The following is a 12,095-nucleotide window of genomic DNA, read 5'->3' on the forward strand; positions in this document are numbered from 1 at the left end:
GTATGACAGAATAAAGCCCTAAAGAGGCCAAAAGTTGTACATCATCGTTAGCAGTGATTAGCTTTCCAAATAAAATCTTAAGGTGTAAACAAGGAATATGCCAGAGATACGTGAACACATTACACTGACTTAAGTGATGGGGCTCTCCCACTAACAAGATCAAGTGGTCAGACAACTTTCCTCTCTTAAAATGTTACTGGAAACTCGTGAAATGCTTTGAACGGTCTGGATGTTTTCAATGGGCTCTGTTCTACTGGTTCATGAATGCCCTTTTTTTCCCCCCCAAGATAATACAACTACTTGGGTCTTTTTGTTTTTTTTTTTTTTATCTTCTTTCCTATTCATGATTAAAAATGTGATAAATCAGGTTTTTGGCTCTGAATAACAATGGCTTGATTTAGATTTCCTAGTAAATCTATTCAAAAGTGAAACAAAGGCTGCCTTTGGAGGATACCTTACACTTCACCTGGACCAGGCACGTAAGGGCAATTCAGATAAAAATCTTGTTAGGAACTCAACAAGAAATAGAGGATTTTCTCTTTTCCCTGGTTCAGGCTTTATTTAAACTCTTTGTTCAAAAAAAATGAACAGAGTGATAGTCGGATTCTAATTTACAGATATAGTTTAGACGTCTAATATTAAATTAGAAGATCACACAAGAAAACCATTTACACATAAAGGTTAAAACCAATACTTAAACTTTTTAAAACTTTATATTACATAAAGTCAAAATGAAACTAAATACATGTTAGCCAACTTCATTCACAAACATTAGTCAAAATATATACATTTAAAAAGAAACAAAAAGCTATAATTGAGGTTCTTTTCTCTAAAATGTGTTTTATCATAATTTGCAAATGAATTGCAGGTAATCTAAAAAATAAGCTAATTAGGGAGGGAACTCCAAAACACATTTAAGTGGTTCAGGTTGGTGAAGAAATGCTAGCTGAAAATCAGAGACATCTGTCAAACAATTCTGGTTTTTTTCAGTTTTGCTAAATAATAAATATATCATTACCACTCAGACGAAAAAGTCTGATTTAATCTTAGATAAAATTGCGATTCTGAAATAGCCCCGCAATTTTTAAAAACTTAACTTTGACATTCGCTCAAAATGCTTTAGAGTCTAAAACCGACTCAAATTTAGGGCAACGCAAATAACACATTTTCAGACTCCATGTTTTCACGGACATAGACACATTTACAATCTTAAGGTGAACTCAGCCATAAGGGGAAAATAGGAACAGTGCCTTTTATCTTTCTGTAAACTGTGTCAGAAATCCAAGCAAGTGGACTCAGGGAGAGTTATCAGTTTTGGGTTTTTTTCCCTAAGGGATAAAATCCAATTGACAACTTTTCATCTCGCGCATATTTCCTGTTTGCATTCCTTGCTCTTAAGAGCTCTTGCTCTCATTTGCATATGACGTGATAAACAAAAGAAAGCGTGATCATCTCACATACAAAAGGCCAGATTCGAGCCGGTCACTGGTCAAGAATGGATCCGGTCTGTGAGTTCTGCTTGAGAGAACAGAGATTTGCAAAGTCAAATAGTATAAATAGGGAGCAAGGCCGCTCAGAGCCATCTCGCTCTGAGAACCTAGTGACACAGATCAGCTTTTCCCTTGTGCCAGCCATTTCAGACCTAACACTTGAACAGAGTGCATGCGACACAGACCAGGAGGGGGGAGAAAAAAAGATAATGAAAAGCAAAAACAAAACCGACAATTAACTTCCAACAAACAAAACTGCAAAGCCCAACATGTCAAAAAGTTACTCCTCCACCTCTGTGGGCCAAAACGCAACAGGTTCCGAAGTGCAAAGCAAACATCAACTGCTGTCGGATCCGGCCGCCCTCCCTAAAGTGGGCTGCCGCAGTGCGGGTCTGAAATGATCCTGTGAATCCACACGCACACTCGCCCGAGCACTCGCGCGCTCTGCCACTCGCGCCCCGACTGGCATCTCTGCCTCTGCCTGCTCCTATACATCTTCTGTACATACAAACCGGGGCCCCCGTCGCGGGAGGGCGCACGGGGCGGCCGCGGAGCTCGTACCTATACATATGTACACGTGTGCACAGCGGTCCTCGCGAGGCGGCCCCGCGGGGTCATAGCGCGGCGGCGTAGGCCGCGGGGTAGGGGTCCAGCTGAGGCTTGCCCATGCCCGGCAGCAGGATGTAGGCGAGCGGCGGCTGCAGCCCGGGGCTGGGCCACGCGCTGCAGTTGCACGGGATCATGTAGCCCGGATTGCCCGGGCTGGGGTGCGAGTGCGTGTGCCCCCCGGCGGCCGCGGCCGCTGCTGCAGCCGCCGCCGCCGCGCCGTGGAAGGCGCCGGCGCCCGCGGTCGGGTAGCCCAGCGACGACGCGTACGGGAGGCCGGACGACGACGACGAGATCTCTGCCATCTTGGAGCCCAAGTCGAGTAGCGAGTAGGGACTGCCGGCGGCGGCGGCAGCGGCGGCGGCGGCGGCGGCAGCGGCCGACTGCGGGAAGAAGACGCGTGCGGCGGCGGCAGCAGCGGCGGCGGCCGCCTTCTCGGGATTGGCGAGCAGCGATTCAGGCACCAGGCCGCCGCCGGCGCCCGCGTGCAGCCCGGCGCCCGCCTTGAGCGCCGGGTGCTCGGCGTCGGCCACGCCACCCAGGCCGTAGGGCACCGGGAAGGCGAACTTGTCCTTCTTGAGCAGCGTCTTGGGCTTGCGCCGCGGCCGGTACTTGTAGTCGGGGTGCTCCTTCATGTGCATGGCGCGCAGACGCTTCGCCTCGTCGATGAACGGCCGCTTCTCCGACTCGGTGAGCAGCTTCCACTCGGCGCCCAGGCGCTTGCTGATCTCTGAGTTGTGCATCTTGGGGTTTTCCTGGGCCATCTTGCGCCGCTGAGCCCGTGACCACACCATGAAGGCGTTCATGGGCCGCTTGACGTGGTCCACCGGCTTGGACATGCTCTCGCCGTGGCGCGGCTGCAGCCCGCCGCCGCCGCCGCCCGGGCCGTCGCCCTCCGCCCGGAGGAAATCAATGTTGGCTGTCCGCGGGGACCCGTTCGGCCTGCCCGCGCTCGCCGCGCCCCACTTCGCGCCCCGGCGTCGCTCCCGCCCGGGAAGAGGGGGCTGGGGGCCGAGCCCAGGGCCGCGCCGCGCCCCGGGCCTCCCTGGTCTCTCCCGCCAGGAACTTCTCGGCGGTGCCCCCACCCCACGGTGACAGTTTGCCCTTTGCTTTCTTTTTGTCCTTCCTCTCCGGCTGCGTTTGCTCGCGAACTCCCCGCAGGTAGTCGCTGCCCCGCAGATCTCTCCTCCTCCTCGGTCTTTTCTCTCTTAAATGCAGAGCAGCTCGGAAAGTTGCGTCGCGAAGACCCCACCAAGTTGAGCCGAGGAGCCCGCCGCCGCGTGCTGCCAAGTGCCAAAGGGGGCCCTCGGCGGCTGGAGTGTTTGGGTTCTCCTCGGTGACTTTCTCATTTGACAGTAGCAGATGGGGGTGGGGAAGGAGGGGAGGTGGCCCCGGAGGAGGAAGAGGAGGGGGAGGCGGAGGAGGGTCCCGGCGCAGCAAGGGAACAGCGCAGCAATGGATATAAATACAAATACAGCAGCACCAGCGGGTCTTCCTGACTCGCCACAGGGCTCGCTGGTGGGAATCCCCCCCACCCCCAATCGGCTGGGGGTTCTGGGGGGGAGATGTCTGCCGCCCCAGCACCTGCCTCGCGGGTCTTCCTCTCCGGCTGCCGGTCCAGGAAGGAGGCTGGAGGCTTGAGCAAGCCTGGGGTCGCTGGGCCTCAGGGAAAATCCTTCCGGCTCGCCGAGGCGCCGCGTCCCGTAGTCCCCCGGGCCATGCCGGCTCCGCTCGCTCTGAGCTCCTCCAGGGGCACCGGCCGACTCGGGCTCCCGGAGCGCGCCGGGCGTGGAGGGCGGCGCTGCCGCGGGCCGGGAACCCGCCGCGACCCTTCCCGGTTCGTCTCGGCCGCCGCCCGGCACTTGCAACTAACTTCGCCCAAGTTTCCTGCGCCCGCGCCGCCGCGCCCCTCTTGGCGCGCTCGCCTCGGTGCGTGCGCCCGCGTGTGCGCCACGCCCGGGGCCCCGCTTTCCCGGCTTCTCCGGCCAGAGCCGAGCAGGCGCCGGGCGGAGGTGCTGGAGGAGGGGATTTAAGGAAAACGCGCCATCACCTCTATTCGCAGGTCCGCGCTGGGGCTGCTCCCGCTTCCCCCACTCCCGTAGCACAGTGGGCCCCTTCCTGGCCCAGGCCGCCACTCCGCCGCTCCCGAGGCGGCAAGAGCCCTGTGCACGGGCTCAGGTGAGTGTGGCTACCTGCGTGTGCACGCGCCCGGAGCCGGCGCTGGGTGTGCATGTCCAGCCGCGACTGAGTGTGTGTATATCTGCGGGCTTGCGGAGGAGGTGGAGCCCAAGACTCCAGGAGGGAGGAGGGACCAGCGGAGCCTCCTCCTGCTCCCACACCCCCAGGACCGCGAATTAAATTGGATCCCCTCCGCCTCCTCCATACTCCTCCTCCCACCCCTCTTCACTCGAGAGCAGGTTGAGGCGAGCGGAGAGCTAGGAGCGCGCCGCGGAGTCTGCGCACTGTTTGGTGTTGGCAACCCCTGGTGTCATCCCGGCTACCCTGTCACTGGTCGCGGCTCTGGGATCCTCTGCCCGGAGGAAGGAGGCGCGCAGGAGGAGGAGAGCCTCTCCAACTACGGCAGAAGAGGGGACGCACTCTAGAAAATGTTGGAGACTTTTCCTAGGAAGAATGCTCATTTTCCTTGGAGGTCCAGATGTTACTTGCAACAGATGCTGCCCGCATTTTCTTGCGCTGGTGACGCACCAGTCTGAGGTAGTGAAGTGAAAAATAACTGAGGAGGAACTGAGCGTGCTCTTGGCAACCTTCTCGGAAAGGAGCTCGCCCAGGCTGAGAATAGGCATCCTTGGCTGACTGTTCAGCTCTTTGAAAAATCTGAGTGTTTTGTTGTGTTTCTATTCTGGTCGACAGAGCCATCTTTATGCTGATCTCTTTAAGGTACAGTTAACTTAACACTGTCTCACTTAAATGCACAGATAGGGTGAAGGTATTCAGAATCAGAAAGTGTCAAACGTCGCTCTGAAAGAACAAAGTAATACATACCAATCACTCTGTACTGAAATAGCTTTATGCTGTTAAGCTCAGTTTCCTTTAGAAAGAGCAGTTTTTTCCTTATAATTGACATGATGCAAAAACAGCATGATTTTGTTTGCGTATTTTTATCACTTCTTGGTATGCTGCAATACACTCATAGCATGATCAGTCTGGAGGTTTTATTCACAAGTTGGCCTGTCCTTCAGGGACAACTTGCTTGTCTTCTTTCTTTGGCAGTTAGGATTAGACCTAGCCTTGTGGTGTGTGCAAGTAGGAAGTTCTGTAAGTGGTTAACTCTTTTAAGACTTCCCTGCAGTATATGTTCATCCCATACACACACACACAGACACAGAGTACTGATTGTAGTAATAAAAACTGTTTGGGGCCATTAGATTTATTTAAAAGTTAGGCTTGTTTTATTGCTCATTTTAAGAAGAGTGATTATTGCTTTCATTTTAGTTGCTGTGACATATAGAAATGTGAGCCAATAGTGAAATGTATGGGAGTCTATTTTTCTAACAATATCGCAGTTACAAATGTTTACTTTGTATTAGTTATGTCCTTGTATTGCTGAAATAATTGAACTGATTTCTGTAGAACCATATTCCTTTACAGGCTCTATAAAGCCACCCTGTCATTCACAGACTCTGGGTGGAGTAACGTTAAAACACTAGCAGGTGTAATTACATAGACTAGAATATTAAATATACTGTTTTGTGATGATAAACTACAAAATTATCATCCCTGAGCTTTCAACCTAACTTGTATAGTAGGTTTGAGACAAAAATATTATACACTGTCATATGAAGAACATATGTGTGGGGATGCAAGATTTGGAAAAACTGTTATTCACTAAACATTGTGAATGAAGTTGAATCTAATCATGAAAATTATCTTGACATATACAGATAAGGACTGAGAAAAGATATTTATATTGGTGAGTTAAATTATAATCTACTCTTTTCAAATTTACATTTAAAAATCTATTGTAATAAATTATTACCATGGAAAAATGCTCATATATGCCGTTGAAATGTGTGCTTATTTGTACAATGTCTTATAAAAAGTAAAATACATAAGCTTCCTTGGATATAGTTTTATAAATTGTGCAGTATTGCCTGTTTAGTGATATTAAATGACCCAAATTTGAAAGTTCTTAAGTCCAAGAAGGGTGAACTGTAGAAAACAAAGGTGCTTGCCATACCTAAAAAGAAAATGGCTCCTTGTGTGTTTGTTTGCCTAGTCACCAAATTAAATTTCACACATTTCAAAATAGGAGAGATTTGCTTTTCAATTTCGGTTTTCAGGGAATCAACAGTCTTGGCCTACGCCCTTCCCAGCCAACGCAGGGCCCTCACAGTTAAGCTGGGAGTGAAAGGCAGGCAAGGTGGCCCTGATACTGTGAACCAGCCTTCACACCTCTCCTCTGAATCTGGCTGAGCTATTCACAAAGTTTTTATGCCATCCTCTTTCTTACGTGTCAAAAATGGAAATTCAGTTTTAAAGTCCACAGATCTTATGCTTGAATTGATATGACGTTATATTTTTGTTCTTTTTTTTTTATCTAAAGAAGAAAAATACCAAGATATAGGAGAGAGAAGAGTCTGTGTGAGTGAAAAGTGAAGGCAAAATAAACTGAAAGAGAATTATAAGTTCGATGGGCTTTTGATCAGTAGAGTCTGTGTGGGCTCTGTATTTTCCTTGTGGCCACGTCATACCCGTGATCACAAATCTGTCTCATGAGAAACTGAGAGGCAGACAATCTCTCCGAAAAAGTTTGTGAGTCTGTGTAAATTCAGTTTCTTCTTTTCCCCCTGAAGTCCTCCCCAGTAAGTGGGCTTTTTTCAGTTCTAAAGCTTTCACTAGGAGGCAGCAATGAGGTTGTTGGAGAATTAAAAAAACAAAAAAACAAAACCCAACCTTGGCAACACCAGACCGACTGGCTTTCTTTCTCTTTCTCTTCCACAAAAGAGGGGAGAATATCTGGGTGTCAAAGGAAGACAAGGGATCAGAATGAACGAAATCATTTTCCTCCATCCTTTCTGTCCCCTCTCACGTACTGGATTTTCACCAAGCAGGCTCACCACCACATTTTCCGAACACCATGGAGGTGGTGAACCATGGCACAGAAAGCGCACTAGTGGGGGACCAAGAGGTGAGCCGAAGAAAGTGGCTGGGCAGTAAAGATGACGCCTTCAGAGTGCAGAGGCTAAGTCTTTGCACCTGGGAACACTAGCAGCGACAGCTAAAGAACTTTGTCACAGTTCTCTAGTCCCACTCCTCGACCTCCCTAGCTCTTCTCCATCAGCCCCCCAAAAGGGGGCAAACCCCAAACCTGGGGTCCACAGAAAGCCGAGGAGACAAAAGAGGCCTTGGACCAGGCACGCCGGGAGCCAACCCCAGCTGCACAAGTGGCCCTTCACTGGTTCCTGCTAAGTTTTCACCTTTTTGAGATGTCTGTCCCTTTCCCCTCACTGCTCCTGCTGTACGTGGAAACTGGGACTAGACAAATCAACCATGGAGACCCCTTTCCTCATCCCTCCTTAGCAGTGCTCACGCAGGCTAGCATTTTCCAAAAGGAGCTGTGCCTAGATGACAGAGCAAGAAAAACAAAACAATAAACAGCGTGCTCTCTCGGCTTCCCTCCTCCCCGCCAAAAACACCCAAGGGAAAAAAAGACAACGCAAATAACCCAAGACAGACAACTGCACAAAGGACTGATTTCAGATCCCAAGACTTTCTTCAAAGCAATGGAGAGATTTACCTCTCTGAGGACAAGAGGTTCTTGAAGTGTGAGGGAGCCAGCCGTACCCCGTGGCCCGTGTAATGAAAAATCATCCCAACCCATGCGCAGATGAGGAGACTGCGTTCTGGTGTGGTGGGGTTACTTCTAAATTTCATCACCACATGAGCTCTGGTTGGTTTCAGGAAAGAACAAAGCTGAGAGAGGGAGTACCCCGTAAGTGTTCCAGCAGGGTGGTGAAGAAGCCATGCTTTTGGCTTTCCAAACATCCCGTCTTACTGTCCCCCTTCCAGCGTCCACATGGCCCCACCCTGAGTGTTCCTCCCCCTCAGATTCAGTCTCCTGTCTAAGGATGGGTCTGCTTTCGAGCTCAATTGCTGAGCAGATCGGATCACTTTATAGCTATCATATATTCAGTTCTTAAGATACCGTACCTTTTACATACATTATCTTATTTACTTTTTAGGAGAGCTCTGTAAGGTAACAGCTACCTCCATTTGCAATGAGGGAACCAAGCCTCAGAGCAGATGAATAACCTGCCCAAAGTCCCACAACCCCAAATGGAGGAATGGCCTTTGAATTAAGCTGATGTTCCTCACCACCACTGCTCTGAGACCCGGCACAAGACTCAGCCCCCTCCTGGCACAGATTCTTAATTTCCACCTACATCCTCAGGCCTTCTGTGACTCACTCCATGCTCCACCGCCCCTCTGAGGGAGTGCCTAGTGGTAATCTCCCCAGGAAGGCATTCCAAACCCACCGCAGCATCCCAATCACCTGAGGTAGTCTCTCGAAGTCCCGTGCTGGCTCCTGTGATTATCAGCACAGATTGGGCCTCAGCTGCAAGCCTCAGATGCAAGCCTCTGTGGGCTTCCCACTGCAAGCACCCCAAAGTTGCAACCCTGAAAGAACCCAATCTCTACCCTCTCTCAGGGGGTAGAGGGCCGCTAAAAGAGAGTCTCCTACCAGTGATCTCTAATCTCAGTCTTTCTCTTCCCTCAACATAAGGGATGTTCCTTGTCCATCCCACCTCCCTCCTTCCCTCTTTCCTTCCCTCATCCCTCTCAACCTTTCTTTTGTAAACTCCAAGTACACAAAGTTGGTATAATCGCAATTCCCACCCAATTTATGACATGCTCCCTGGATTGCTCCCTCAATGGTCTGTTTGTTTAATAAGGTAATAATGAATCCACCACTCAAAATAAAATCTGCAAGTAAACCTTTATCAAGCCAAATGATCTCCCCAGTGAACTATGTACTTGCCTCCCTAACCCAATGTAACAATTTTCATTCCTTTGATTTTTTAAAATATAGCTATATATTTTTTCATCTTTATGTATCCTTTAAAAGTACATTTTTATTTTAACTTTTTATGTAATATCTATTAATGAATTGTTTTAATTATATTCTTTGGATCAATATTACTGCATATCGCTGAGTTTATTCATCCTAGATGCTATGTAATAGTCAATGATATAAATATACCACAGTGTATTTGCTTATACTCTCCTGTTGATGAGGATGTGGGTTGTTTCCGGTTTTTAACCATGGGTACTGACTGCCAGAAGTGTTCTTGTTCATGTGTACTGTACACATGCAAGAAATGTTACAAGCACAAAGCTCTGAAGATGGGAAATACCTCGTGCTGTACCCCTTTTCCAAGTGTGTCCCTTTGTGTTTCTGTTTCCTTTTGGTTTTTTCCTGAGCATTCAGAGAAGTTGTCTTTTATATTTTGTCTCAAGTTTATGGTTATTCTCTATGGGCAGGTTGGTCTTATAGGAGCTGTTTCTCCATTTCCAGAATCCATCTGAAATTGCGATGAGGCTTGATTTTTTTCCCATTAGGATACTCAATTTTCTAGAACCATTAATTGAAAAGACTACTTTTTTATACTCCTCATTAGTGCTACGTTTGCCATCCGATGTGAATCGGTTTCTGAGTTCTTTATTTTGCTTCATTATTATTCAATTTTTCTATTTTTTCACTAATATTGCACTAATATTTGCACTAATTCTGCACTAATATTTGCACTAATTCTGGCAGAACAAGTCTTCTCATCTTGTTCTTACTCAGAAGTATCTTGGCTACTCTTGGCCTTTGCATTTCCATATAAATTTTAGAACAGATTGTTAGGTTCCAAATATTCTTTAAAAACCCCAAATTTTTAAATTATTTTTATTTTTAACTTGAGGTATAATTGGCATATAACATTATATTCGTTTTAAGTGTACAATATAATGGTTTTAAGTGTACAATATAATGGTTTGGTATTTGTATACATTATGAAATGATCACCACAATAAATCTAATTAACATCTGTCATCATAAGTAATTACAAAATTTTTTTTCTTGTGATGAGAACTTTTAAGATCTCCTAAAACCCAAACGTTTTTAAAAATATTTTATTTATTTATTTGAGAGAGACAGAGAGAAAGAGAGCACACACACAAGTTGGGGGAAAGAGGCAGAGGGAGAGGGACAAGCAAACTCCCCACTGAGCAGGGAGCCCAACATGGGGCTCAATCCCAGGACCCTGGGATCATGACCTGAGCTGAAGGCAGTTGCTTAACGGACTTGGCCACTCAGGTACCCCAAGCCAAACATTTTTTAAAAGCCTTTTATTTAAGATTGCTGTAATTCTTGAGGTTGATTTAGGGAGAATTGACATCTTTACAATTTTAACACTTGGAATCCATGAGCCTAGTTTCCTTCCCTTAATTTTGTTGTACTTTAATAATCTGAGTGATATCTAACAGTTTTCTAGTAGAATTCTTATTCATTCATTATTTCTATGTTTTTAAAACTATTTTTGATGCTATTATAAATAGCATATTTTAAAGATATCTTTTTAAAAAGATGGTATCTTTTAAATAATTTTATATTCTATTGTTGGTATGCAGAAATACAATAGATTTTTGTATATTGACTCTAAGTGGCAACCTTGTGAAACCATTTTTAATTCAAGTAATTTATTTGTGGGGTTCTTTTGTATTTTCTACATACAAAATCATCATCTGTGAATAATGAGAGTTTTCTTTCTTCCTTTCCAATCTTGTACATTTTATTTCCTTTTTCTTGTCTCATTGCACTGTCTAGACTCCCCAGTTCCTTACTTAACAGAAGCTGTGATAGTGGGCCTCTTTGTGTTTTTCCTGACCTGTGTATGGCATAGTGGGGGAAAGGACTCATGGTACTCTTTTTAGAGCTTTCGGCTGTCAATGATCTAGTTCTGTCCTGGTCCCACTGTCACCCAATCATACACCCAATCCCATTTTCCTGGGATTCTGCTTGGTTATGCTTTTCTTACTTTGGATGGTTTGTTCAACCACCCAATCTTTATCTCTAGAACAACAACAAGCCCACCTGGTTGGGTCCATGAACTCTGCACACTGGAAGAATAACTCCATTGGTATAAATTCCTGCATCTACCATTCCTCTAACAGCCTGGCAGAGGTATTCACCAAATACGGTTGCTCATGCCCTGCTTGGTTTTCATGTGAGACTGTTTGCCCTGTCCTGTCTTAATGCCACTTGGCTATCTGCATCTTGCATTAGGAGCTGTAAGCCTCTATGCCTGCACCATTAGGGGCTAGGTGGTGGGGCTCGTTTTCTCTAGTTTCCTGTACCACCTGTGGAGAAGGTCACTGCTTGTTTCAGCCTCAGTGCTCAGTGTATTGAGGACAGGACAAGTCCTCCATTCACTCCACATGGTCCATGCCTAAATCGCAGTGTTTGTTTTCCCCAGCAGCATAATGTTCCCTTTCCTTCTTCTAGAGCCACAGGAAAATAATGCACAAGCAAGCAAATGACCTAACTCCTTCTAATTTTTGTGACTTCAGTGTACTAAGGAGGATATAAGGCAGCAATCCAGAAGCATTAAGGAATGATGGTTAGTCTGATAGCAGTCAGCCCCTAATCATGGCAGCTGCCTGAAAAGTTGACTCATGACCTCAGTGGACTTATCGCCACCCCCGCACCCCGCCCGGCGCCCCGGTATTTGGAGAGCCGCATTGTGTTGTAACGCTTTGTTTGAGCATGAAAGCGTTTCTATACACTAACTTCCTAGTTGACGTGCCCTTTTGTTCATAATCAGCCTCTGATTTCACATTCTAGTCAGTTGTCAGGAGTGGCCTGACTCTATGATCACATCACTTTTAAAACAGTATTTGACGTCCATGCATGTACATTGTCTCCTAGCAAACACATCTATTGCTGTCAAACAAAGCCTGGTATTTGATAAAATTTGTCTTTGTTTATTTACT

General features: G+C 46.9%; 1 protein-coding gene across 1 annotated transcript; it reads right to left on the bottom strand.

The window, feature by feature from the left end:
* Window positions 1-534: 534 nt before the first annotated feature.
* On the bottom strand, window positions 535-2,958 carry SOX21 (SRY-box transcription factor 21). The gene has a single exon (XM_006743450.3). It carries the CDS (start codon window positions 2,933-2,935, stop codon window positions 2,105-2,107), a length of 831 nt encoding a protein of 276 aa, XP_006743513.2. The 5' UTR covers window positions 2,936-2,958; the 3' UTR covers window positions 535-2,104.
* Between the last annotated feature and the right edge of the window lie 9,137 nt (window positions 2,959-12,095).

This window comes from Leptonychotes weddellii, chromosome 3, assembly GCF_054177405.1.
Source record: "Leptonychotes weddellii isolate Sample4059 chromosome 3, ASM5417740v2, whole genome shotgun sequence".
Taxonomy (NCBI): domain Eukaryota; kingdom Metazoa; phylum Chordata; class Mammalia; order Carnivora; family Phocidae; genus Leptonychotes; species Leptonychotes weddellii.